Source organism: Xiphophorus couchianus, chromosome 24 (assembly GCF_001444195.1).
Source record: "Xiphophorus couchianus chromosome 24, X_couchianus-1.0, whole genome shotgun sequence".
In the NCBI taxonomy this organism is placed as follows: domain Eukaryota; kingdom Metazoa; phylum Chordata; class Actinopteri; order Cyprinodontiformes; family Poeciliidae; genus Xiphophorus; species Xiphophorus couchianus.
This window is the reverse complement of record NC_040251.1, coordinates 2932098-2958603: the sequence shown is the minus strand read 5'-3', so window position 1 is coordinate 2958603 and position 26506 is coordinate 2932098. Positions and strand designations below refer to the sequence as shown.

General features: G+C 40.0%; 1 protein-coding gene across 3 annotated transcripts; it reads left to right on the top strand.

The window, feature by feature from the left end:
- The first annotated feature begins 289 nt into the window (after positions 1–289).
- Positions 290–26506, top strand: LOC114141266 (fibronectin type III domain-containing protein 5-like). 3 transcript variants are annotated; one of them, XM_028011760.1, is made up of 7 exons: positions 290–953; positions 14709–14824; positions 20331–20432; positions 22903–23005; positions 24464–24553; positions 24625–24791; positions 25811–26506. In XM_028011760.1, the coding sequence occupies exons 1-7, from the start codon at positions 872–874 to the stop codon at positions 25937–25939; spliced, it is 789 nt and encodes a 262-aa protein (XP_027867561.1). In that variant the 5' UTR covers positions 290–871; the 3' UTR covers positions 25940–26506. The 3 variants fall into 3 exon arrangements, with proteins under 3 accessions (XP_027867561.1, XP_027867563.1, XP_027867562.1); XM_028011762.1 differs by having other exon boundaries at positions 295–953; positions 25746–26506; XM_028011761.1 differs by lacking the exon at positions 290–953 and adding an exon at positions 11072–11295.

Below are 26506 nucleotides of genomic sequence, written 5' to 3'. Positions count from 1 at the left end.
GTTTTTCCTACCACTCAACTTTCTGTTGAACTGCTTGAATACAACACTCTGGATAAATGCATAGTGAAATAAGTTGTTTTTTTTGTTGTTGTTTTTTTTGTAACTTTTTGAGCTGAATTATGTAAGCGTCTACTATATCCCACACTCTAAAAGATGTCATGTAGCATGGAACCATAAATCATTGATGTTCAGAAATATTGAAGAAGCCATCAGACCTGCTAAAGGTTTGAAGGCATTTTCATATTCACCTGATTACATAATCAACAGTTGGCTGTTTGAGAGGGTGAGAGGGGGCTCGGGGTGACACCGACTGGTCCATCCTCTTTCTTGCTCCTCCTCATCCTCTTCATCCTCCATGCTGTGTTTGGTGACAGGATTTCAGCGCAGACCTGCTGTGTGGTTTTTGGTGGGGGGGCTGAATGGAGGAGTTAATGGAGCTCCTGCAGACATTTTCTCGTCTTCAGGGATCCCCACTGTAGATACAGACAGGCCAGCCTCAGTTTGCTGTAATTTCTCCCAGCGAAAGCCGACGTTTCTTCGCTCCCCGAGCGGCGAGCTTGACCTGAAGCGGCGAAAAGGCGCATTTTTATCCCCGGTGGACACAGGCGTAGCGGAGGTGAGCGGGACTACCTGTTTGCTTCCCCCGCGCGGTTGCGCGAGCGTGTGTCGCCCCGACTGATATTCACTGAACGGCGCCGCCGGTGCTACATACCTACTGACCTACTTTGTGTTAGTTGGGGGTGAAAGCGTTGAGGCGGCTGCGTTTTTAAAGAGATGAAAGGTGTTGTGGACACAGCGGTGACCCCGCGGGGAGAGCTCCAGTGAAACAGTCAGAAGTCAAAAGGGAGGCGGCGGCGCGGAGGCAGCAGGGATGGCCGCGTCTCATCACCTGGACCCCGGGCTGCTGCTGCTGCTGCTGGCCTGCTGGCGAACACCGGCGATGGTCGGTGGAAGTAAGTCAGTTCGTCTTTCTGAAATTGTGAATAATGCATTGTGCTAAATATAGTTCGCGCTATAGCAGCTGGTTTTAATTCCCAATTCAGTTGAATTTGTTATTTTAACCGAAAAAAGGCTCAGTCAGAATATCATAAAGTTAATTTCTTTTACTAATTTCATTCAAAATGTCGAACTCGTACTACACGCATCGAGCATTTCAAGTGTTTGTTTACATTACCGTATTGCTAAAATAAATAAATAATTTTATGAGATTATAGCTATCACCTTTGAAAAACGATTCAAGTCAAGGTCTATTAATGGAAAGTTAAGTGGAAGAGGGAAAGGCATGATAGAGAGAGTTTCCTTTCAGCTGACAGTAGGGTTTTACAACATTAGGAAAACATAATGTGATTTTTGGCTGTGATTCTTAACCCACATTCTCATCACAATGAACTCAGTGCTCTCTTCTGTAGGTCTGATCTTGGTTGCTAAGATCTATATTAGATTAAAGCAAAACAAACCATCCAAGTGGCCAAATATTTCACATAAAAGCTTAACTTTGATATATGGTACCCACGGATGTTGCAGACATAATATTGACATCATTTCAACTTGATATATATATATATTTTTAAAGTTTTGCTCAAAATTTCTAAAAGACTAAGTAAAACATAATTCTAATACCTGTACTAAATTGCAAGTTCTGTTTATTAACATTGTGTGATTATAAATGTGGTCACATCGGTAGTAATTGCATGTGCTGAAGTACAAAAGTGATTTTTAATGTAATTCTGATTTTTTAAAAATGTAATTCAGATTTTCTTTTTTTTTTGTTAAGCACCTGTTGTAAGTGTAGAAATACGTGCATTCAGATTTGCGCATCTTCATTTGATCATGTTTCATACGTTGTGCACACGTAAATGCTACGTTTGCTTTGTGCGACATTGACAGCGTTTCCTGTTATGGCAAATTGTACTGAGCGCGTTTAAAAGTATTTTGCTGAAGTACATAAAGTTATTCTCGCAGCTTGATCTTGCTTTCAGTACTACCAGTGTTCTGTTATAGTAGAACTGTGAGCACTTCCACAGTCCTACAAGATTGAAATAGCTAAAAAAAAATTAATGCTGAGGCTCTGGTAGTTGTTATATTATTCAGTATAACAGAGCAGAAATTGACACATGTAAGCTTTTATTTTCTAATACCAAACATCTTGACAAGCTACATTAAATGTGCAAAGATAGTCATAGACTGTTAAGGTCATAAATTGGCATGTACAATATTTCATGTTTTGTGTTATGCCTGAAAATGTGATACACAAATCCTCAAAAGATAAGTACTGCACCATTGAATCGTCTATTTAATTTTTATGTTCTGTCTGCTCACTTTTATGTGCAGCTTTAAATTCAAAGCATTACTAAGTCACTCATATTTGTAAGTGAGTATTACACTTGTTCATGTGGCATGACTGCACATGCTGTGACAAACTGGACTTCACAAGCAGGACCAGGAAGTTCTGATGCTGTGAACTGTTGTTCTTGTCCTTCTGTGTGAGACCGGTCCTTTTCATAGATGTTTCAATAAAAAGGAAGAGTGTACAGCGCTGATATCAACAGAGAAACAGGAATATTTCAGACATTAAAGCATAATAACAATACATGAATGAAGTATCTCAAATAATTTATTTTGACTCAGTGATTCCTGACCGCTAATAGAGCAGATCTGTGCCGTATTGGATGACTTGTTGTTTTCCTCTGGATATTAACCAGACACACTTGTCGACTCTTGATGCCAAGTAGCAAAGTTTTCTCACCTTCACTTCTGATTCTTGGGGTGTAATGAAAACTTCTCTTTACTGTTTTTTGTTTTTAGTTCCATGAAATACAAAGTTTTACATTTCCTAAACATTTGTTCTAAATTTCATTGTTCTGGCCAATCAAAAAGGGGGTTTTCATTGGATGTTGTCTGTGGTTGCAGGAATCAAAAATCAAGATGTCATCTGCGTAAAGGCAGACAGTGATGTACCTTTACACGTGTACGGCGGTTGTTGTTGATTCGTTCTCTAGCAAAAAATTCTACTAGATCTTTTTGAAATTAATTTTTGCCTTTGATTAGTTCAACTGGAACGAAAGTTTGAATGTTTGTTACTATAGATGAAGTAATGAAACGCAGGAAATTGTTTAAAATATTTAGATGCAGCTTTTAAAAAAAAAAAAAAAGTAAAAACGACAACAAACCAAAAGAAGTCCAGAAACCGCTGGTCATGACCGCATCAAAATTTTACAGAACAGTACTTCTGTTACTTTTATGGTGCTTCATAAACTTGGCAAATGGTTATAAACTGGTATTAAAGACATAAAATAAACAAACGCAAACTTTTATCTGCTCTCCTCGCTAAATCTTCCTCTCATAGATCTTCCCAAACGTCAACGTTCTGCAATGAACTCTAATATAAGACTTTAACTTGATTTAAACAGTAGATACCCATGTGTGTAATGAAATCAGAAGCACTTACAGGTACAGTTAGTAAAGCTCCGCCGGGGAAACCTGCATCCGTCTGGCGTTAGCGTGCATTTCATTCCGACACTTGCCACCTACATGCAGATTTTTAACGACCAGTCCAACCCCCACATGGCAACAGCTCTCCCCTACTGTAGCAACCCACCCTCAGCCAACACAAAGCACAAACCACGGAGCCACATGGATGAATGGTTTCTCTTGTGTTTTGACTGAATTTATTAGGTTGTGACGAGCAAGTCCGTCGGTTTTCAGACGATTGTTATTCGTTTTCTGTACAAAATGTTTTTCTTAACCCACACCCAGGATTAAATTTTTTAGGATGACACGTTTTACAAAACACCGTTGTGAATTAATAAAAGTGCCAATGTTATTAAATATTGTTTGACTTTAACACATTTTTCAAGTAGAAGGCTTTTTTTTTTTTTCAAAGTCCAGACTCTACAGGAATGAAATGTAAATCGTTGACGATCAGATTGCTGCTTCCTGGATGTTCACATTTGACTCTAAGTACAAAATGGCCACTAGAGGTCAAATGTGAATTCAAAACCTCAATCAGGAGGCAGCTGTATTTGCAAAATGAGAAAAATGTGACTTCAAAATGACTATCCCTTGAGGAAAATGTGAGTGCAAATGCAAGAGAAAAGTGATAAGTTTCTTTCAGTCGCAACTTTATGATCCAAATGTATCACAATTTTGGGTCATTTTCATATTTTCACTTGTAGTTGTGATGTTTTCAGAACTGAAAATCTACTTATCTGTTGCATAAGTTTTTCTTTTTTTTTGATGTTATGCTTTCTAGAAGTTTTGAAATTGAGAAAAACTTGATTAGAAGGAGGAAAAAGGAAGTCGTGATCATTTTAGTCTTGTAGTCTTGTACATCCGTAAATGAATATTTATATCTCGTAGAGTACTTCTGGATAGATGCAAACTACATCTCGTTGCTTGTACTTGTGACAGTGCAATGACAATAAAGTTGAATTCTATTCTATTCTATTCTATTTTAAATATTCTGGTTCAAGAATACGGCTGTAGGAGAAAACCAGCAGAATTCTATAAAAAAATGTCCTCATAGATTTTTAAAAAGATTATTTTTATTTTTTTTAAAGATGGGTCTACAGTGAACCCTCGTTTTTCGTGGGGGTTACGTTCCAAAAAGAACCCGTGATAGGCAAAATCCGTGAAGTAGTTCCCTTTATTGTTTTTACAATTATTATACAATGAAATACTCCATAATACATCGAAACCAAAGAACAAAACCTTTTTACAGGTCCAAGCATTTGTTTAACAAATAAAAGTACTGTATAAATGTTTTTTGGGGTTTTTTTACAAATAACTACTGTACTGTAAAATAATAATTGTAATCATCAATACGAACTGAAGGCTTCAAATTGCGGAGATCAACACCGCGACCCGAGTCAATGGATTAGAACGGGAGAAAATGAAAAATGATTATGAAAAAAAATACTAAGTACAATAGTGACTCACGTGTATTTCACTGCTCTTCTGACTGAGCCGCTGCATCCTGACTTCGCTCTGTAGCCGTTTTTTTCTTCTAAAGCCAGCGGTGCAGGTGTGTTTTTTCGAGAGAAGAACATAGTTATCGGTAGTTGTTGTCGCTCTTTTTTCTTCTGGGCAAAAAGATTCTTGAAATTGGCAAGCTGTTTTATGTACGTGTACATATCAAACCGCAAAGCTATTGGCATTGCGGTTTGATATGTACCGCAACGTTATATCAAACTGCGGAGAAACTGGCTAAACAGTCTCTCCGCTTCTAAACAGAAGCGGAATGCATTGTGTTCAGAATGCAGAACACAATGCACGATGCAAATCCGTGAAACAGCGAGACCGTGAAAGGTGAACCGCAATATAGTGAGGGTTCACTGTATTCATAAATAGTTTACAACAGGAGTCTTTTATATCATTTACAGCTCAGAGTGCAGGACACAAACACTGTGTCACACTAATATGCTTGATTTAAAGTTGCAGTACATAACTTTTATGAATTATGTTTTCTACATATATGCTAAAACAACCAACAGTATTATGTGACAGTATTATGTGAGGCAAAATTTTTCTATGGGGAGCAGCGCGCACTTGGACATGATTGACAGCGCTCTGATTGGTCGTTCTAGTTAACACTGGGCGACGGGCTCTTTTATTTATTTATTTTCATATACCGTCATGACATAGTGACAGTTTAAATAAATATGTCTTTTTTTTCTTTATAAAACCCACATACTGCAGCTTTAATGCAAGTGGAGTCTCTGTTTACACCTTATATTTCAACCAGACAAAGTGATCTGGGGAAAAGTGTAAAGGCCACAGCAAACAGCCCATCAGGTGGTCCAGACTGGCCTCTTCCACACTCCTTGATTAATGAGCTGCAGCATCAGTGGGCTTTAATCACCCGCGGCCAGCTTCCTTCTTGTTGGTCATTGTTAATCAGACTTTGGGACGACGAAGCCAATCGTGCTCATGAGGCTCCGCGTCGATTTGTGCAGTAAAGTGCTCTTTTCATTTTCCCCACACGCGGGCAGATCATAAAAGCCTCGACCTCGCTGCGGCTTATTGTCCCGCCACCACTTTTGGTACAAATGGAAAGAGGGGGAAATTAAAAAAAAAAAGTGTTCCACCACCGATGTTATTTCCCTGTTCGATAAATCCCAAACATCTGCTCGGACGCAGCGGCACACAGCTGAATTGAGGTTATTTTTAGAAATATGAAAAGTGTGTATATAAAACCGTGGAAGGGCTTGGAGCATTGCCACAGGCTGTGGCCTTCTGGGGATTTTTTTTTTTTTTTTTAAATCACAATCAGAGTTCTAAAAACTCTGCAAACTGTTATCAATATACTAAAACACCAATATTTAAATAAACTCCAATGTATTACCTTATAGTTGTGCTTCAATAAGGCATATCTGGATTTATAAAAAGCTGGATAATTTGTTTTCTAGGTCACACAAGAGTTTTTAAAATGACGAGAAAGCTGTTGCGCAGATGTCATTAGGAAGGAGAATGGAAGACATCACAAATATGCACCGGCTGTGGAAGCAGGAGGGTTGTATTGATGCGCAGCAGGGTGAAGACGGTTTTTGTTTCTCTGTCTCACTGTGGAGCTCTGAATCTCTCTTCTGCACACTGTTGCTGTCGCCATCTTTATTCCTCTGTAACACCCAGAAGCATGAGCATCCTTCTTCCCTCCTGTGTGTTTTTGTTAATTGTGCTAGCAACACTGCTTCGCCTCTTCTAGGACGTGCACCTGACTGCAAGGTCAAATTGATTTTGCAGCTCATTTCTGTTTAAAGCAATGCATTTTCAGAGTTAATGTCATGTGCTGGAGAGGGCCATTGAGCATAAAATGAGTGCAAATTTTAGTTGACGTGCATAAGTGGGTCTGTATGTGAGGGAGGAAGGAGACTTCAAAATAACGACCAAAATATAAAGCGATCCGGTAGAAAATGTGCCATTGATTGAACACAATTTTTTTTTTTTTTTATGACTTCTCGTGTGAACAAAAGTATCTATGTGTGATTTTAATTCTTAATCAAGTTTTGCGGAGATTCGTAATGGAAATGCAGCTAGAGGTGGCATCAGGGGCACATTGGCCGCATGCAGACTGGGCCCAACTAAAATGAAAGACAGAGAGACACAAACCGCCAAAAAGGACTACCAGTAACTCGAAGCAGGCAATTGTGGCCACAAGACCACTCAGAGGCATTTATCTACATCAAATGGCACGTTTGAAAGCCAATTGACCAACACATGCAAATGTGAAAACGACCCCCAATAGGGAAAGCAAAACAATTGCAACAGGCAAATGTGAAAACTAACAGAACAACAAAGAACCAAATGTTAAAGTAAAATTACCATCAGACAATACCAAATGACCACACAAAGGCAAATTTAAAAACAAAATAGCAAAAAAAAAGATACATCTGCTAAAAAATTTTATAAAATGCAAATTTACAGAAATTAACAACACCAAGACAAAAAAGTGACCATCAGACAGTCACCGAAAATGTACTGTGACTCAACAGACGGCAGACACTTGGACAGAGTTTGTATCTTGCGAGAGCTGGAATGTTTTCATAATAAACTCAGTATGAGCGTGTTTAATCAGTATTCATAGTTTGTCAGGACGTTGTACAGCATGGACAGTCAGACTCCAACACGTGTGCAGACATCCATCCATCTTTACAAAGTGGTGGGAAGCCATTATCCAGATTAAGCTGTCCAAGTCTATTAGCTAACTGTTACATCAGCGTGATCTACAGTCCACCGTCCGACTCCACTTGTACATCACAGATTACTCTACACTGAGAGGAGAGGTAAACATCCGCTATCACCAGGCTTATTTTGGGTTTGATTACTTTAGTCTTGTTGAGGGCAACAGAAAATCTCAAGCTGGATTTTGCTTGGAAACACAGATGCTAAACTTACGGTAGGGCATGTGGGTAAGATGTACAGCTGACCTGTGTGACGTTTTACAGAACGCTGGTTTTATGTTCCTGTATCTCACTCTCGATCCCGCATGCGCCTCGCTCTCACAGGTAACAAACATGGTGCCATTCGGCAGGGTTGTCAGATCTGACAAACGCAATATAAAGCCCATCCAACTATTAAAAAACACACAGATATGCAATATTTTTGGTTGTCCTTTATATTGAGAGTGCAAAAGGACTTGTCTCTTGGAACACAATCAGACCTGTTTGTTTTAATTTATATATATATATATATTTTTTTTTTTTTGTGGCACCATATCGTTTTAAAGCAGCAGTGTTATACAAAAACATACAGTAAGCACAAGCTTCAGTCATTTGTCTGGAATGGAAAGAACAGAAACCATAACATAATAAAATACACATTATCATGTGGATCATCTGTATCTGCTATTATAAGTTTGCATTTCAATGATTCCTTGACATATTTAATAAATGAAAATGTAATACAACTTTTTTTGGTAAATTTAAAGGGGCAGTATTATGTAATATTGAGCTTTACATCATGTTATAATGCAATTCCCCCAGTATTGCTTTGATTCTGTCATGCATGTTTGAAAAATTTTTTAATCTCCATGACAGCTGTTCAGCTGTGCAAAACGCCCAGTTGGACCTAGCTCCGCCTTCAAGGACGAAGCTCCTCTTCGGAGCTGCAGTTTCCAAGCTTCCAGCTCACAGATCAACTCTCCCCCGCGATTCCCCCATTCATCTCCTTCAGACTAGCCAGCAGCAATTAGTAATCACCTGATTATGCTGCGCATCTTCTGAGCTCATTAGAGGAGCTACTTCTCAGTGCAACGCTGGTAAAAACATTGTTAAAGGGTTAATGGAGGAGCCGTGTTGTGATGACTTCCTGGAGGCGGAGTTTTAGAAAACTTCTTCAGGAGTTTCTTAAAGAGATATCGGCCCAATTTTAATTACAAAGTCAAATATCTTTTAAGTCATATTTTATATATATGTAGCATTTTAATAAGGCAGCAGTTACTTGATTGTGCTATGAAATTATATTATGTGCATAGGCCTGTCACGATAACAAATTTTGCTCAGCGATTAATTGTCTCAAAAATTATTGCGATAAACGATAATATTGTTTGAAGACCTTTTTACACTGATTTAATGGAAATGACGTAATAATGCATGTGATTTCCTGCCAAAGATAGATACACTTTATTTTCAAAAGAATATTTAACACTGGAACTGATAAACAAAATAAACAAAACAACCAAAAACAAAAATAAAATGGATTCTCAGTCTCCATTAACAAAAAACGCACTTCAATAAAAACGAAACAACATAAAACCAAAGTGGAAATAAATACTGCATTCAACCAAAAAAGTGCAGATTATGAAGTCTGTATACTATGTTGCCCTTCAGTAATAATTAGATTTAAATAGAGAAAATGGGCACATCGACTACCTGATGCAATAGTTCACACTACATGATTTTTTGCTCCTATTTTTCCCCTTAGGACAATCTTAGAACGTTGATCTTTCTAAGATTGTGTGGTGTGTTACTGTAGATTGTCGTGGCCACTCTGATCTAAATCAGGGATTTTCCCCGACTGGGAGTGTAAGGCAGCCTGTTGAATGTGACAGGTAGCCAATCAGAAAATGTGGATTCCTCTCTGTGCTTTCTGAGGGGAAATTACGGAGGGGAATCCCAAACAGCTTATACAGCACAATCTGAAGTCCAGCGGACATTGGAGATGATTTGTGGAAACAACATTAATGTTTATTCAACATTTTGTGCAAAGAATATAGAAATGACAAGAGGAGGAGTTGGAGCGAAATTGCTACCGCAGTTGATAAACCCGGTAACTTTTCAGCTGTTCTTCGTTAACGTGACGTAAACATGTTATAATGATTTTCATTCAGTCAGGACTTTACGCTGACACTAGCCACATGCATTGCAGGTAGATTGTAGTAAAGCATTGATTAATGCCTGGTTTTAAAATTAGTTCACTGAACTTGTAGCCATTATTTTGTGCCCATTGTTGGAAACCACACGATCAAACCGTTATACCTAGGATTTCTGTCGGCTAATGTGTGGTCTGTCAGGTTTTAAAAATGAGCTGACAATCGGCCGACAGCTCTAAGATCATGCAGGATAAGATAGTGTGCGCTGGGCTTTACACTAAGGAAATGAGGAAGGGAGGAGTCAGTGGAGAGCACCGGAGTTGAGCCTTTTTTCATTCAGTGTCATCAACAGAAAGAGAAAAAGGCCGGAAGAGACGATAAAGCTAATAATTAAAATGAGGTCGATAGTTTTAACTTATCATACGATTAATTGATATATCGTTTATCGCGACAGGCCTATACTGTATGTGCATGGAAAATACATACTACTCCTTGTTTAATAAATCACTTAATTCTTTTTATTTTGGCCCTCCGTATTTTCTGCTCTTTCAGATCATTTAAAAAATGAATTTATTAAAGTTCATTAATAAATTAAATTAAAATTCAGACGGACAGATGGATCAATAGTTTTGACCGATGCATAAATGGATGGATGATAACTCTAGGGCAACAGGACATGGCGTCGTCTTATTTTTCAAATTCCCATCTTTTCCATCCTGAGTAGAGCAAGAGCTCAGCACTTGTCACGTAAAAAACTTCTTATAGTCAGCAAGTCAGACATCCTGAATGGGCTGCTAGCATTAGCATGGTGTTTACCCACCATTACTGCTGTGTTGTGATCCTAAGGACAAGATGCTGTGAATTGCACATCAACACCTTCCAATTAGAGCCTCCAAGCATATCATTCGCAGAGCAGCAGTGTTGATTTAATGGAGTTTCAAATTCCTCCTGCTCCAAGCAACTTTCAGCTGTACTCATCATGCACTGGAATTTTGTTCAAACTGGTAAGAGCTGAAAACAAACGGAGGTCAAAAGAGGACTGCTTCTGTCTTTCGACATTGGCTTTGTGTCTTTAACATTCCTAAATCTCCAGGGGGAGATTTTTGTAGGAAAATGGAGGACATGCGGAGATTGACAAAAACAAACATGTGTACACATAATGCAAAGAGGCGCGACGAGAAGGCATTCCTCCTACACGCTCAGAGCCGCGTTTCATGCTCCCTGCCAACGACAGACGAGATCCCCCTGAAGTCTCGCTTCGCTACGGTTGCTGCAGCCCACCGCCTTTCATCAGGCAGCGGCGAATAGGCTTCTGCAATTACATTGCACACACACACAAGGAGAGGAGAGGCTTAGACGGAGTCAGTAAGACGGAGGAAAAAACAGATGGAGAACAAAGGGAAGTGGACAGAAGATGATGGAATGGGAAACAAATGATGGGCAGAAAAAGGGGGAAAAAAGCTATTATTCACAGCAGATAATAAGAGGTAGTGATTTTCAATCTTTTTTTGGTTTTGATGAGCAAAGTGCGATGATAGACAAAAGGACCTCCGTGGGAAAAAAAAGGGAGAGGAATGTGACGGATGATTTCTAGCAGCTCAGATGGTCGTCAGAGCACACTCTGTTCCTGCGTGTCCTTCTCTGCGCTTAGTCTGAATTACATATTTAAAATCATTCATTTTAAATTTTCTTTTAAAGGACATGTTTAGTCATCTGCTGCTTTTCAGTGCTCCACGCTAAATTGTGCTAACATCACAATGGAGACCTCAACTAGGGTCGATGGTAGGCAGAGTGAGAAACACAGAAAAACTGGGAATAGTTTGGGAGTTTCTGTGTGGCCAAAATCATATCTTCTGGTTCAGATTCCTACAGAAGTATGACTATATATCAAATATAACTTAAAAAATTTGACTTCCTAATTTAACGCTTTGAAATTGGGTCTCTGTCTCTTTAAAAACTCCTGCTCTTCCTGAAACGCCGCCTTCAGGAAGTCATCACAACATGGCTCCTCTGTTGAACCGCTAACGTTTTTATTTGCGTTGCACTGAGAAGTGGCTCATATAATGTGCAGCTCCAAATGGTGTTTGCTAATTGCTGCCGGCTAGTCTGAAGGAGCCGAGGCGTTTTACACAGCTAAACGGTTGCCATGGGAGACTACAGGATTTCTCCGACATGACTGAAAGAATCAAGACTACACTCCAGGTGTGTTTGTGATGAGGAGATCAGATTATAATATGCATTATAATATTTGACCTATATAATATTTTTTTAGCTTCATTTTTTTAGCTAAAACCAAAATGTGTTTTTTTTTGTATAAGATCAGATAAATTTGAAGAAAAGATTGTCAAGGAACAAGTTTCTGTCATAAATGTTTTTGTCATAAATATAAATCAGCTTTGAAGTTCGCTTCATTAATATTTAAGCAAACGTTAGTTTTTCGAGCGCAATTAAAAAAAAAAAACTTCAGTAGACGCAGCAAGTGTGTTTGCCTCCTTTTGCATGCCTCCTTGTTCCCATCTCTTTGCATCGTCGTGTTATGTAATCACTCCCAGCTCCACAACATTTACAGATGGGCTCAAAAAAAAAGCTGCTAAGTCGTTAAGTTTCATCTTCCAGATGATAAGCCAGAGAGGCATTGTCTTACAGTGAGAAAATGTCACAATTTCTACCTCCACTGTATCAAAAAATAGACGTTGGCCTCAAAATGGCCGCCCACTTTCTTCTCCCACCTTCCCGGCCTGCTTTCATTCAGTTGATCTGTGCATCCGGGACGCAACAACTTGGTAATCCTTTCCTGTCAGCCGCCAGCCGGCGCTCTGGGAGTATCTGAAGGAACTAGACGCCCCCGGAGGTTAGGGCTTACTTCTGTAGAACCTTGTGCCTTTTACTTTAATGAGTCTGGAGCTGGTTTTTGCAGAGAGCAGATGATGGCAGAGTTCTTAGCCTGTCATGTTTGGGTTTTGGAGCTTTGAAATTAGCTGGAACTGATCTGTGAGACTATTTGGTGAGTTTGTGTGGGTGGTAGAACTTGTGTCTTAGCCAGGCTGGAAATGAGTCATACTCATCTGTTCCCGGAACAAAAAAAATGAAAAGGAAAAAAAGAAACATCATTCTGATGCAATAAGGGGTGACCATTCCATTTCCTTAAGCACTTAGGAGTAATGATCCAATTTGGGCATATCGGATGGTCATGTAAAAGGACTGAGGAAGGAAATGGGTCTTGTGAACGTCACAGTGTGTAAAACGGAATCGTGGAATTTATTTTTTTGTTTTTCATGTGATGAGCATTTGGTGTTTAACTCTAATGCAGTTTTAAAAAGAGAGATTGTCTTCTAATATTTTAGTAAAACCAATATTCTGTTGAACCACAGCAGTTTGTTTCATTTGTGATAACAGGAAATGTGCACCAAAATTATCTATTGATTTATTTTATTTTTATTTTTTCATTCACACCACAATTACTTACCCTTTCGAGTTAATAAATATAGTTAAAATGGAATTCGGAAAAAAAAAACTGGAATTTTGGAAAAAATAAAATGGAATTTCATAGAACCCTAGGTAATGGATGGATAAACAGATGAATTGTTGAATAAATTTTGAGGTAAATGGATGGAAAGAAAATCCAAGAGCAGCATTCTCCACTAATTAACCTCAATGCAAATTTCCTGACTCTAATTGGGCTTTTTGCTGTTGATGCCCTAATTGGCTGCAGTGCAGACCCTTTGACTGCCTCTTTCTTCTGCTTCACACACAAACATTACAGGGACACACACTTCTATCAGGCGCACACTAATTGCCTTCTGCAGCTGGAGGAGCTGATGAGAAATATGCAATTCTGTTCCCCGTCGCTCTCTCAAAAAGAAACTGAAGTGGATAAACTGGAGCGATCGATACGTATTGACCCACTGTAAAAACCAAGTGATTGATGCTGTGATGAGTTTTTATAGCAGTGAGAAGGTCACTGAAGAAGAGCCAGACCTTCCTGTCGTAACGGCGGGCTTTCCTTTTGTGTCTACTTTTGTTTTCGGATTTGCTTTCATTTTTGCTCTTTGTGTTTCTGTCGGATCTTGTCTTAAATGCTGTGTTGAAGTGCTATATTTTCATACGATATAGCACTTAAGAAAAACGGAATAGGCAGAAATTGGTCAAAGACGGGTCTGATTTCGGAAGTTGGCAACAAAGTGATAGGTGCATCAAATAATTGAGGGTTTTCAGAAAATGTATATGGAATCAGCCATGGAAACTGAGATCATGATTTGTGTCGTTACTTTGCAGATATTTCAGCGTTAAAGATTTTTAGAAGCAGCTGCAGTTGGAGTGAATTTTTCCATTCTTTATTCATGGCTGTGCTCTTAGGCAAAATGGTGAGGAAGCGCTCTCATAGCTTCACCCTTTTTTGTATTTGCTTTTATTTTTATTGCTTTTATTGCATTTTCAGAAGAGTACCTGAGAGAGACTAAATGTTTAGCTGCTGATTCCTGAAAATCAAGTGGGGCTTCAATTTGTTAAACTAAATAATCATAATTATATTTGTTACATGAGACAAACATTATTTCACAACACTTTGAAGTCATTTTAATGCAAACTTTACACTTTAATTAAGGAGTAACTGTTGCTTAAAAAATAAGGTAAGGCATATCATCGGTTTGAAAATAGTCTAGATCAATAATCATGCTTAAATAATAACTGATTCATTCATTTTAGCTTTTGTCCTTCTCAGTGCTTTTTTTGTTGTTGTTGCTTTTGAAAGTCAATCTTTTGCCTCATTTATCATCTTTAGGACTTTTTACCATGAGTGTTCTATCAATGAATCCCATCAATAAAAAGTTGCCTCGGCGTCCCTGTTCCTGGTCGTCCTGACAGCTCGTGTGTGTGCGTGTGTCGGCGTGTGTGTTCACAGCTGTGCCAGCGGCGCCCGTGAACGTCTCGGTGACCCAGCTGAGAGCGCACTCAGCCATGGTGACCTGGAACGTCCCTCAGGGTGACACGGTCATCGGCTACTCCATCTCTCAGCAGGTACGTTCGGCCGCCTGTGTCCTCATCCGTTCGCTTTGCATGATGGGAAAACCTGGAGCGCTGCCACACCTGCAGGTAGGGTGGATGGGGGGCGCTAACGCAGCCTCTCCATAAATGAAGTAAAGATTTCTTTGTGATCTTCTCTAACCCACGAGGGGCAGATAATTCTCCACTTTGTCTGCAGGACCTTTAAAACGCTGCGTCATTTTATTAGCCCTGCAGGCAACCAGCAATCTGCTCAGAAACACTTTGAGGGGGTTTGCTCATAAACATTTAAATCATCTAAAGGTTTGTTGAAGTCAGCGCTGGCTGTGGAGCCACTCTGATTACTGGAAGAAATAATGAAAATCACATTTCTTGATTAAGACCTGCATAAGCATCCAGTTATGGAGAAAAACTTAAATGTAACTGTAGATAGGGGTAAAAAAAAAATTATTATTTCCACCAAAAGAATCTGAGAAAATGTTCAACTTTTAATTCAATCTGGAGAGACTCACACAGAGAAGAAAATAGCAGTTAAAAAGATTTAATGGTACAATTTCTTTGGCGCTCGGACCCGGCAGAAGACCGTGAGCCGAGGATCGCCGTGAGCAGGCGGTCTGCTCGGCGAGCTCGGGATAGTCTTCCCCCCGGGACCGAAACTGGTGGTGGAGCGGAGCTTGGAGAGGAAGAGCACAAGGGATCCTGGAGGACGACCCTCATGGTGAAGGTGGAGAAGGGGAGGAGGTGGGTCGAAGCACGGCTGACGAGCAGGAAGACCCCAGGGTAGCTTGGACGTTTGAAGGTGTCTTTGGACGACGATTGGCTGGAGCGGCGTGAAGCTCCGGTCCGGATTGGCTGCGGTCGGGCGTAGTGATTAGATGATGTGGTGAAGCTGGTCGAGTCTCCCAGTTTGAATTTTCGCCAAGGCTCCATTACTCATAAATTTCTTCCTTTTTTTATCTAGAAAATTCTGAGATTTTCTAGAAAATAGAAAATGTTTGACTTTTCAAGCTCAGAAAGTTACTCTTTTTTTTTTGTTGAAATTTTTATATCAATCACAATTTCTAAGTTCTTCCTGAAAATGTACTCCTTTTTTATATCTACACTGGCCGTAGTTGACAGTCGTAAAATTCTGAGAAAATTTTCCTTTTTTTTTCTCAGTGGCTCTAATTCTCTTCCGTAGGAAACAGATATTTATTTATTCCTCTATCGTTTCAACACTTTGTGAAAGTGATCGCACTGATTATAATGATTCTCTGCTTCAATTTAAGCCCCCATAAAGTTGACAAAACACAATTTCGCATTTGCGGTGTTTCCATTAAACAGGAAACGAATTTAAAGCCACACTTGAATAAGTTAGATCAGGCGATAACTCGTTAAAAATCCACGCCACTCCATCATCGTCTTATCAATGACTGTTTTATTCTTCTTGGTTTGCGCCACCTACTGATTACTTTGACTTGATTGAGAACGTTGCATTTGTTTGAACTTGAGTATCATGTTTTCACCTAGAAGAAAAAGTGCCTAAAATATCTTTAAACAACCTTTTTAAAGCCGACTTGTAAACTTTGCCCCACTTTAATAACTTTGGATGAGTTATTAAACACAATCCTGCCTGTTGCATCTTAAAAGATTTTTTCCACTGGAAACTGGAGATAAACAAGCAGGCCCACATCATGACAGCACCTCTGCTGTGCTTTAACGCAGGTTGGCAGTGTGTTTCATATTGCTGCGCTCTCCCGCCAATCAGAGCTGCAATTAGTCGAAATGAATTGAGCTGCAGTGCAGTTTTTCTGCGGATCAATTCTCCTGTCACAGCACCCAGTTCTCAGGGTCTCGCCTCTCCCGCTAACTCATCTCGGCTCATTTCCATCCGTTTTTTTCTTCTTCTTCTTCTTTGCACCACCTACGGTCTTTTGGCAAACGGGGAATCGAACATTAGCTGACTTCTGAATTCGAGCCGTCACTATTAGCGCTAATGATTTTGGTTCCGACTTGTCCTTACAGGAGGAACATCTACGGCGGCTGCGGTGCCAGATCTTGTTGTTGATTTTTCTTCTTCTTCTTGTTCTTCTGTTTTTAAGCTTCCAGGTGGTGTTTGGAAAAATACACTAAACGAGGATGTAAACCGTCTCTTGCCACAACCTCAGAAGGCTGTTATGTAAAAGCCTTACTCAAATATTAATGGAGGAGGGCGATGGGAGCAGGTAGATGCAGCAGCTCTTTTCTTCTGCCATTAGTCATCAGGATCAGGAGGGGGCCCTACAAAGGAGCAACGCTGTAGTTATATAAAATGCCAATCATCAACCACTCTTTATTCTGTGAGAAATAACAAAAAAACAACCGTCCCTTTAAAAACCGTTTGTTTCCCGGTTTAATTAGCGGCTGCTTCATGAGATTACTTCCCTCTCCGCTGCGTGTGAAGGAGAAGCAGGACGAGGGAACAATCTCTGATGAACAGTTGCTGCTCCGCTCGTCTGAAGCAGCTGGAAATCCCACGGCGCCCCGGCTGCCGAGGTTCACACAGCCCCGCGCTCCGACAGGAAGTAACCCAGTTTCATAGCCGTGTTTCTGAGACTCACCAGCGAATCTCGTTTTGACATCCCGCGAACCGTCAAAAGGCCGACGCTCGTCAAATAAGCCGGGCCTGCAGGATTGTAAAGACTCAGCCTCGATCGTCTTGCCAAACTTCAGATTTACTGAGCATCCAACTTCTTCTCTACCAGTCGCACTATAAATAAGTCTACTTTAGGTTTATTTTTTACCACTTTGGCTCCGGTAGATGAGTTATCAGCCGCAGGTGGGAGGTTGCCGTATTCAGAGGATGGAGGTCTTGTTAAAACATTTCCTGAAAGCTTCAAAAGCTAAAAGCTCCTCAGGGACACAGCATTCGGGGCGTCGAGTGTTTGTGGATTTTCTTCGCTACATTTTTGGGAAAAAATGACATCGGATTTCAGATATTTTTATTTTGGTTTTGTTCAGATTCAAATATCAAAATAAATGTGCTTATCATTGACTAGATATTTCACAAATAAGCACTCAATATTTTGAACGGGCTTTTTTCTGAATAAATTCCTGCCTGTAATTCTGCTGAGGTGACCATTTTTGTGCAATAATAGGTCTGGTTTAGCTATAAATAACAAATTCATTTCTTAAGGCAGTTATTACCTAAATTAATCATTTAGATAAGGCACGAAGTCAGGCCACCACCTAGAAAAATAATAACAAAAATAATTAGGCCTGTTATGATCCGGCTATTAAATAACCCATAAACTGATATATCCTTCCTAAAGTAGTGGCCTAAGGCTTTTTTTATTTACCTAAAATATGGTGATTTTTATTTATTTATGTATTTCGTTTTTGGGCTATTATTTCAGAAAGGTGGCCATATGTAATGTGAGAGTCCAGGATAAATATGTTTGCTTAAAGAACAAGGTTCGTATTAAAGAGTTTTGGAATTGAGGCTAAATTAGTTGTGAACTAATAAAAATGAATTTGGCTTGTGTCTAAGTAACCAGATCACAATGCAAATTTTATTTTTTGGGGGGGGAAGTAATGTTTTATTAATTTGCTGAATTCAAATTCAGGAACCTTTTGGACGATGGATTCTTAGTCTATTGATGCGTCACCTCAGTGAGACGCGTAGTAATTTTGAAAACTAAGATGGCGGCTCAAACGGACACTAAGGAGCTAGTTTTGCTGTTTCAAAGTATCATTTTTGACTCCAAAGAGTTGTAAATAACAATATTATTTGAGCGCGAGAGGTCCAATATGGTAGACCGCACAAGCAAGGAAAACCTGTGCTGAAGCTTTAGCTTAGTTAGCCTAGTTAGCGTTTAGCTTTGCACAAAAAGGGACATTTCAGCCCATTTTTAGGACTATTTTATACAGTCTAGTATCAAGAAAGGGAACAGAAATGCCCATAAGGCAGACAAGCTCATATTACTGGACTGTCAGTGATTTAGCCACTCATTAGAATGAAGTTTGAACAGCCTGAATCAGTGCTAGCTTCAGCTGCAGCGTGCTCTAAGGCCTGCTCCGTTTGGGACAGTTTTAAGCATCAACAATGCAAAAAAGCTTTGTGAAATACACAATAAAACATTGAAATTGTTTATCCCTAAGCTTTGGTTAGGATTAGCAGAGCTTAGGATTCATCTCTGCCCAGTGACAACCTCTTACTTTGGTCCTCCCTGAGACTAGCTAAGCGGCTAGTCAGGAGCGAGACCAGAGTGGACTTCTACTGTCGTAAACCAACTCAAGTCTCAAAATATATCAGCGCGGTTTATGTGAATGACATTTTATGGACCATAAAATATTTGCACAGAAGCCAGTCCTGTTTGTGTTCTGTGGTTTGAAAGCCGAACCTCGACTCGCCCAATCTTATTTCCTGTCATTTTGAGCGGATAACTGTATAGACCAAGAAAATATCACACTGGACCTTAAGCAGCTCGGATAAACTGAGTCAAGCTACAGTGTATTTAATGTGAGTCACCCCAAACTCTAGAATTCTCTCAGTAGTTTGTCCTTCCACTAAACTTTCCATTAATACAGCTTCTTCAGTAATGATCTTTTGGAGTCAATCAGGAGTTTTCCTTTTGATCTGCTCTTATGCAGTAACTGTCTGAATTATGAGATTTTGTTACGTGAGCTGACTGAAAACTCTAGAACTTGTTTATAATATCCTAATTTATGGAGACTCACCTCTGCATTCTATTCTACCATATTTTCGTATCTTCCTGAAATCGAGCCTGTTATGGCCTCTCTGCACTTTGCAGATTAGATTTCCTGCAGCTCTTTTCGAAAGTCATTCTTTTCCGTCTCCAGAGTCGGCCCCTGTTGGAGAATTGCTGATTGGCGAACCTTTTTAAGTCCTAATACGCATCACGAAGCGTCTCATCGGGGAGATGATAAAAACCTCCTTCGCTGATGTGTCGCCTGCAACGCTGCCAGAGGAGCAGCAGACGGCCTGATTCAGACATCTGGAGAGCCCGGAGCTTGCCGTCAGCCGTTTTATTTATTGACTTTCCCTCAGCTTTTAGTTCTCTGCAGACACATTTATTAAACGGAAGGCTGAACTTTCTGCTGGCCTGATATTAAGAAACCTTTAATCCAGAGGAGAGGAAGGAGTTTATGAAGTTTAGCGGTGTGCTTACCTAGCAGTTGGATTAAATCTCTGATGAGCAAACACTTCCGCTTCACTCTCGGTGAGCTGGAAATAGGTTTCATTTGCCTCGTTTCTTCAGCTTTTCTTGTAATCTGTTCACTATAATCGTAGTTTTCGACTCCAAACACTTAGTATTTTGTATCAATACATAATGAACTGCGTCTGAACCACTGGCAAAGAGTAACACTGCCAACACCATGCTTGAATCGACCAGAAAAAGTAAGGAAATTGTCTTCCTGAGAGTTAGCTGAGCTGTCCATGCCTCGTTAGAGACCCTGAGCATCATGTACGACAGGACTGTTGGCATGTTAGAAGGTGAAGTAACAATAAAGTAAGTTTTTGTTGTTTTTTTATCTGCAGAGGCAAGACGGCCTGATGCAGCGCTCCATCCGAGAGGTGAATACTTCCAGCCGCTGGTGTGTCCTCTGGGACCTGGACGAAGACACACACTACAGCGTCCAGGTATCCCATCTCTAGAACTGTCCTGAAGTTTGCAACGAAAAGTGGATTGAATTTAAATCCACCGTCACTGTTTGAATCCGTTAAACAATACGTCTTTTTCAGCCTGAGTAAAGCTGAAAGAGTCAGAGCTACTCTCAGCAACCATCACAGCCTGAACAGGATGTGCAATTTGGAGTGGTTCGTGCTTCTCCTCTGCTGGGAAATGTCGGCCTGATTGTGGCATGATATTTTTAGAAATTGTGGACTGTGCGCTGAAACCAATGAGCGGATTTGTGAAAATATGCCTTCACAAGGCTTCCATCTTCATAAATATGTTGCCACGGCTGTTATTTCAAATCCGTACAGGTATATTTTCAATTTAAAGGGGAGGAATTATGTAAAATATACTTTTTTGAGCTTTACATCATGTTTTGTTATTCCCTCATCAAAAACAAACCTGGAGTGTTGCTTTGATTCTTTCATGCATGATTGAGAAATCATTTCATCTCCCATGGCAACCATTAATTTTTTGTAAATTCAATCATGGAAGTCCAAATGTCACTTAATAGTGAGAGACACAGTATTCCCTTTTATTCAAACTGAACAATATCCTCTTATTATCTAACCTCAGTGTATCCAAGCACCAAATCATCGACTCAGATGGTACACTTCAATACAGTTGTATAAATTGCAGCTGGTTGCCATGGAGATTTTTTTTAAAAAATTGAAATAAATCACTTTTTTTATCTTAAATCTTTTGGTGTTTTGTAACTCCAGAACTGATTCTCTGACATTTACTTCTTCATGTTTTTCTGTCAAATTGGAATTTGTCATGAATTCCAGAAAACAAATATTTTTACTATAATATTCCATGTTGCAGTCAAATTGTTTACAACTTTAGGACTTGAGTTTTGCATGCCTCTACCTTGTTTGGATCCAACTGGAAGATTTTAAATTAATTGCGAATTACAAAGCAATTACTTCTTTTAAGGTTAATAATGTGGGGGGTTTTGTGTTGTTGTTTTTCTAAGCACATTTTTATCTGTTAAGAGCAGATTAAACTGAATTAGAAATATGGAAAATGTCCATCAAGACTTATGTGTTGTAAGAGATTCTTCAGTATTTGATCAACTTTTAAAGTTGCTCTACTCCGTCGTTTAAATGATGATGGAAAACAGAAGCTCGTTTCAAGCATTTTTAAGCTAAACGCTCCTGATCAGAAGATTATCTCTGAGGAGTTTTCACTGCAGAACATCTTAATGGGAGCACGCTTTAAAAACCATGAATATGAGACTTTAATAGCCAATGAAGGGCTTTTCATTTTCCTTACTGACTCTAATTAACAGGGATTGTTGAATTAACTGTCTGTAGCGACTCTTCATTAGTTTTTTAGAGCTGAAAGTTTAAATCGAGCTCAGAGCGTTTCCATTGCAGCTCCGTCGTTGCTGGTTTTTAGCAGATCGGCGCAGTGACTCAGGCTGACCTTCAGCAGTGGGTTGAATGCTGTCGGCAGGTAGATGTCCTGCGGGGGGTCAAAGAGCGGACACCTCGACACGTCTGGAGGGTAGAGAAAGGTGAACTTCCTAAGGGAGTTGGGCGTTTTATCCAGAATGAGGGAGCAGAAAGGTTCGGGTTCAGTCCAAATGACTCCATTGCAGCATGTAGGAGAACTCTTACGTGTGACGTTCTGTGCCTGAATGAATCATTTCTGCCCTAAAACTCCTCTGAAAGTTTTGGGAAATGACAACAGCACCCCCAAAAGTCTTTTGGCAGTATTATGTAAAATCTAATTCTATCTAATCAAAAACATACCTGTAGCTTTGCCTTGATTCTTTCATGCATGATAGAGAAATCTTTAAATCTTCCGTGGCCACCATTCAGTTGTTCAAAATATCTGGCTGGACCTAGCTCCGCCTTTGAGCTTGAAGCTCCTCCCTCAGAGATGCCGTTTCTAATGTTCCACCTCGCAGTCCGCCTCCTTCAGATTATCCCGCAGCTATTAGCAAACGCCTGGTAGAGCTGTGCTCATTATACAAGCTACTTCTCAGTGAAACGTTGGTAAAAACATTAACGCTTTCATAGAGGAGCCATGTTGCGAGGACTTCCTGAGTTTCAAAAAGAGACGTGACTTAAAGAGACAGAGGCCCAAATTCAAGACGTTAAATTAAAAGTCCAATTTCCTTACAATAATATTTGATATATACAGCATTTTTCAAACAACTGAAGGTAACATGATTGTGCTACAAATTGACACTGTGCGGTTGGAAACGCAATACTGCCCCTTTAATGGATTATTTGGCCCAAAGTAAAGTCTAGCTCCATCATTGCACTCTCCCTCTTCCTCTGACTTCATGTCTATGTCCTCCAGCAGTTGGAGGTCCTGGATCACAACCAAAGCCCGTCCTGAGCCAGCTTCTTACATAACGCTCTCCTCTGGTCCCGTTTGGCTGTCTGTCTGCTGAAAGGTGGTCTCTTCTCCAATCCCCCGTAGGTGCAGTCCGTCGGCCTGCATGGAGACAGCCAACCCAGCCGGCCCGTCCACTTCAGGACCCTGGAGAGAACCGACCACTATCCGGCCGGAGTCCTGGACCACCGTAAGTCCAGTTTATTTTGTACAGTTCATTTCATTAACAGGGCAGTTCGAGTGATCGGATATGAAACAAACAGTAAACATTACCTTTAGTCAAATGCCGCCATCAACAAATCAATCACAAATGCTGATCAGCGTTTCAGTTACGACCAATCAAAGGCTTTTTAGGATTGATGCTGCTAAAGATAAACACGTAGATGAGTTTCTCTAGATCAGGGGTCTCAAACTCCAGTCCTCAAGGGCCGCTGTCCTGCAACTTTTAGATGTGCCTCTGCTGCACCACCTGAATAGAATAATTAGGTCATTAAGGTTCTGGAGAACTGATCTACACATGGAAGAGGTAATTAAACCATTTCATTCCAGTGTTTTATATCTGTGGCACATCTAAAAACTGCAGGACAATTAGCCCTTGAGAACTGGAGTTTCACACTTGTGCTCTAGATCAGTGGTCCTCAACCTTTTTATTACCGCGGAATGGTCAAGACTTGGCAATTTTGGATCAGGCATATTCAACATTGTCTTGACCCGATTATCGCAGCCTGTGGGTTTTTCCCTGACTGGCGAGCGAGAGCGCAGCCGGGGGTTCGGGACCACTGCTCTAGATGATGTGTCAAACTTGAGGCCCGGGGGAAAATCTGGTCCGCCGTAGCTTTTTATGTGGCCCTCCAGACTCCAAATTACATCAATAAGTAAATAAATGTTAATATTTTTTTTTTTTTTTATACTGCTAATTTTTCTCAAAATTGGCCAAAAACATTGGGTCTAAGTGACTGCTGCATCAGCCTCACTTGATGTCAAGTTGTAGACTGTGACCGATATGGCAATCAATAAAAAGTCACATTTAACATCCTATATTAGTGCATATATTATAAAAATTTTTTACAAACATTTCTAAAGTAGTGTCACCAAATGTGTGATTTTGATTGTAAAAAAAAAAATCCCCCACAAAATCCTGGATGGATTGAAAAGATGTTTAAATAAAATATTATTTAATTCTAAGAAACACTTACTGAACGCTGAAACAACCAGCTATTTATTGATATTTTAACAGTTTAATGGATTTTATCAATATGTTGTGGCCCAACCGGTCATTTAAGAACATTCAGATTTTTGATTTGGCTCAAAATAAAAATGAGTTTGACAGCTCTGCTGTAGATCTTTGACATTAGTCGTTTAACCCAGGAAACCGTCGTCAGGTGATAGAAGGCTGATTTTGTGACTGTCTCTATGTGGCTCTGAAGGTTCAGGTCCATCACTACATGCAGATTTTGGGCCTGATCTCCAGTTTCCAGCTGTTATACCTGACTGTAGATCATTCCTCTTTGAGTCCAAATATAAAAACTTCAGTTTTGTTTCTGTAAAGTTGGAGAGTTATGGCTCAGCCATAAACCTGGCAGTCAGGAACAATGTTCTGTTGGACAGTCATCACCAGTGTGTAAAGTGTGACTCCCCGACTCCACAGACGAACCAGCCATGGAGGGTCTGGGGATGACCCCTCACCTGCAGACCGGAGAGCTGCTCATCATCACCACCGTGCTGCTGCTGTGGGCCGGTGAGTCTGCGGGGATCTCTCTCGACCTTTCGGGTGAGAGCGCGCCCGTTTTAACCTGCGCTCTCTTCCAGCCGTCATCGCCCTCTTCTGCCGGCAGTATGACATCATCAAGGACAACGACTCCAACGGTACCAAGGAGAAGGCCAAGAGGCCGCTGGTGCAGGCCAGCTCCTCCTACTACAACGCCTCGGCGGGAAGCTCGCCCATCTACCACAACGGAGCCGTCCGCAACAGCAGGGTGAGGCACTCACTCTTCTTCTGGGTTTTTTATATCTATATCTATATAGATATATATATATCTATATAGATATAGATATATCTATATATCTATATAGATATATATAATGCATCACCACTGCTGTCTGTAGCTGCAGCAGAGATCCCAGAGTAAACCTGGGTTCCACACCTTGACTCTAAACTGCAGCTCCCCCTACTGGACATGTCACACCCGTCTGAAAACAGCAGAGTTAATGGGAAAAAAAGCCAATTTGAATTTTTATGCATTTGAAACGATCTGCTAAAACCTGCTCACTAAAGGTATTTTAAGCATTTTAGGCCTGTTGCAATAAATCATATAACTTAAAACAAGCTTGATCATTTCCATTTGCATTTTTTTATGTGTCTCTCTTTCTTCCAAAACTTTAATAACCAAAGTTTTCAGTTTGGTGGTGCTTTGGTCTCATCTAGGGCAATTTTCCTTAGAGACTTCATCATTCATTTTATTTTTATTTATTGTTTTGTTTATTTATTTTTGGCTATTTAAAACCTCCTCCACTTCTAGTGTTAAATGCTTGTTAGAGGTTAAAGTTTATTGATCTTTGAGAACGAGCTTTATATTACCGCTATATGACTTGAAAATCGTCTCAAAACAGCAATATTATCGTTTATCACAATAACTTCTGAGACAATTCATCGTCCGATGTGTTATTGTGACAGGCTTTTCCCAGGATAAATGAAGATTTATGCTATTATTTTACTGCAGAGGAATAATGAAGTGGATAACTTTCACAAGGTTGCTATATCAAAACAAAACATCGCCATCTTTGATTTAAGGTGGTTCAGACGTCTGAAAAAAGCAAAACAACCAGCTGGTGTCGCGTGTCTCCAGTCTATAATTTGTTGCTTGGCAGCATATTTTTTCTGTTTATGGTCTTGTTGTGTTTTTTTGTTGTTGTTTTATTTTTTTATGCAGCTGCACCGAGCCTCGTCTTCCATCAGCATCATCAGAGTCTGATGTCGGGAGCCTTTTCTTCTCAGGAGGAGCCTCAGCGCGGACGCTGTGAAGGATTTCTGGAACCTGCTGCTGCAGCCACGACTCCAAGTCGTTGTAAAATAACGAGCGGGTTTGAGAGCGGGTCGGTGCTGCCCTCTGGTGGCAGATTGTGACCATTTCCCCTCCCATCTTTCCAGCTCGTTCGCCTCAGATTCCTTCAGTTCACCAGGACTGGCGCTGCCGTCGCTTCATCATTTAAAACAAGGACAATCTTTATCGATCATTTGAGTTCTTGTTTCATCATCAGTGATTAAACGTTCAGCTTTCATCATGGTTTAAATATGTACAGATGTCAAAAAAGGTGTCGGTGATTAACTTTAAGTGTAATCTTTGCAGTGGTGGTGAATTTACACTGTAAATATTTCAGGAATTGATCATTAAACTAAGTTCAGTTTTTTTTTTGTTTTTTTTGCATTAGTTAACTTTTCTTTCCCACTTGAGTTTTTCTGCATTTATTTGACTAAAAGTGTCTAGTTCACTGTACAAAGTGTAAATATGAGAAAATAGGTACTAAATATGTCGAATTTGTACGAGGTAAAATTACAAATCACTCTTTTTGACGTCCAAACTGTACCAGGATTTATTCTATAAGATGAACAAACTGAATTACTACATGTTGGACTTTCATGTGCTGTAAGCCGGAACCGTTAAAATGACCAAAAATAAACAATTGAAATATA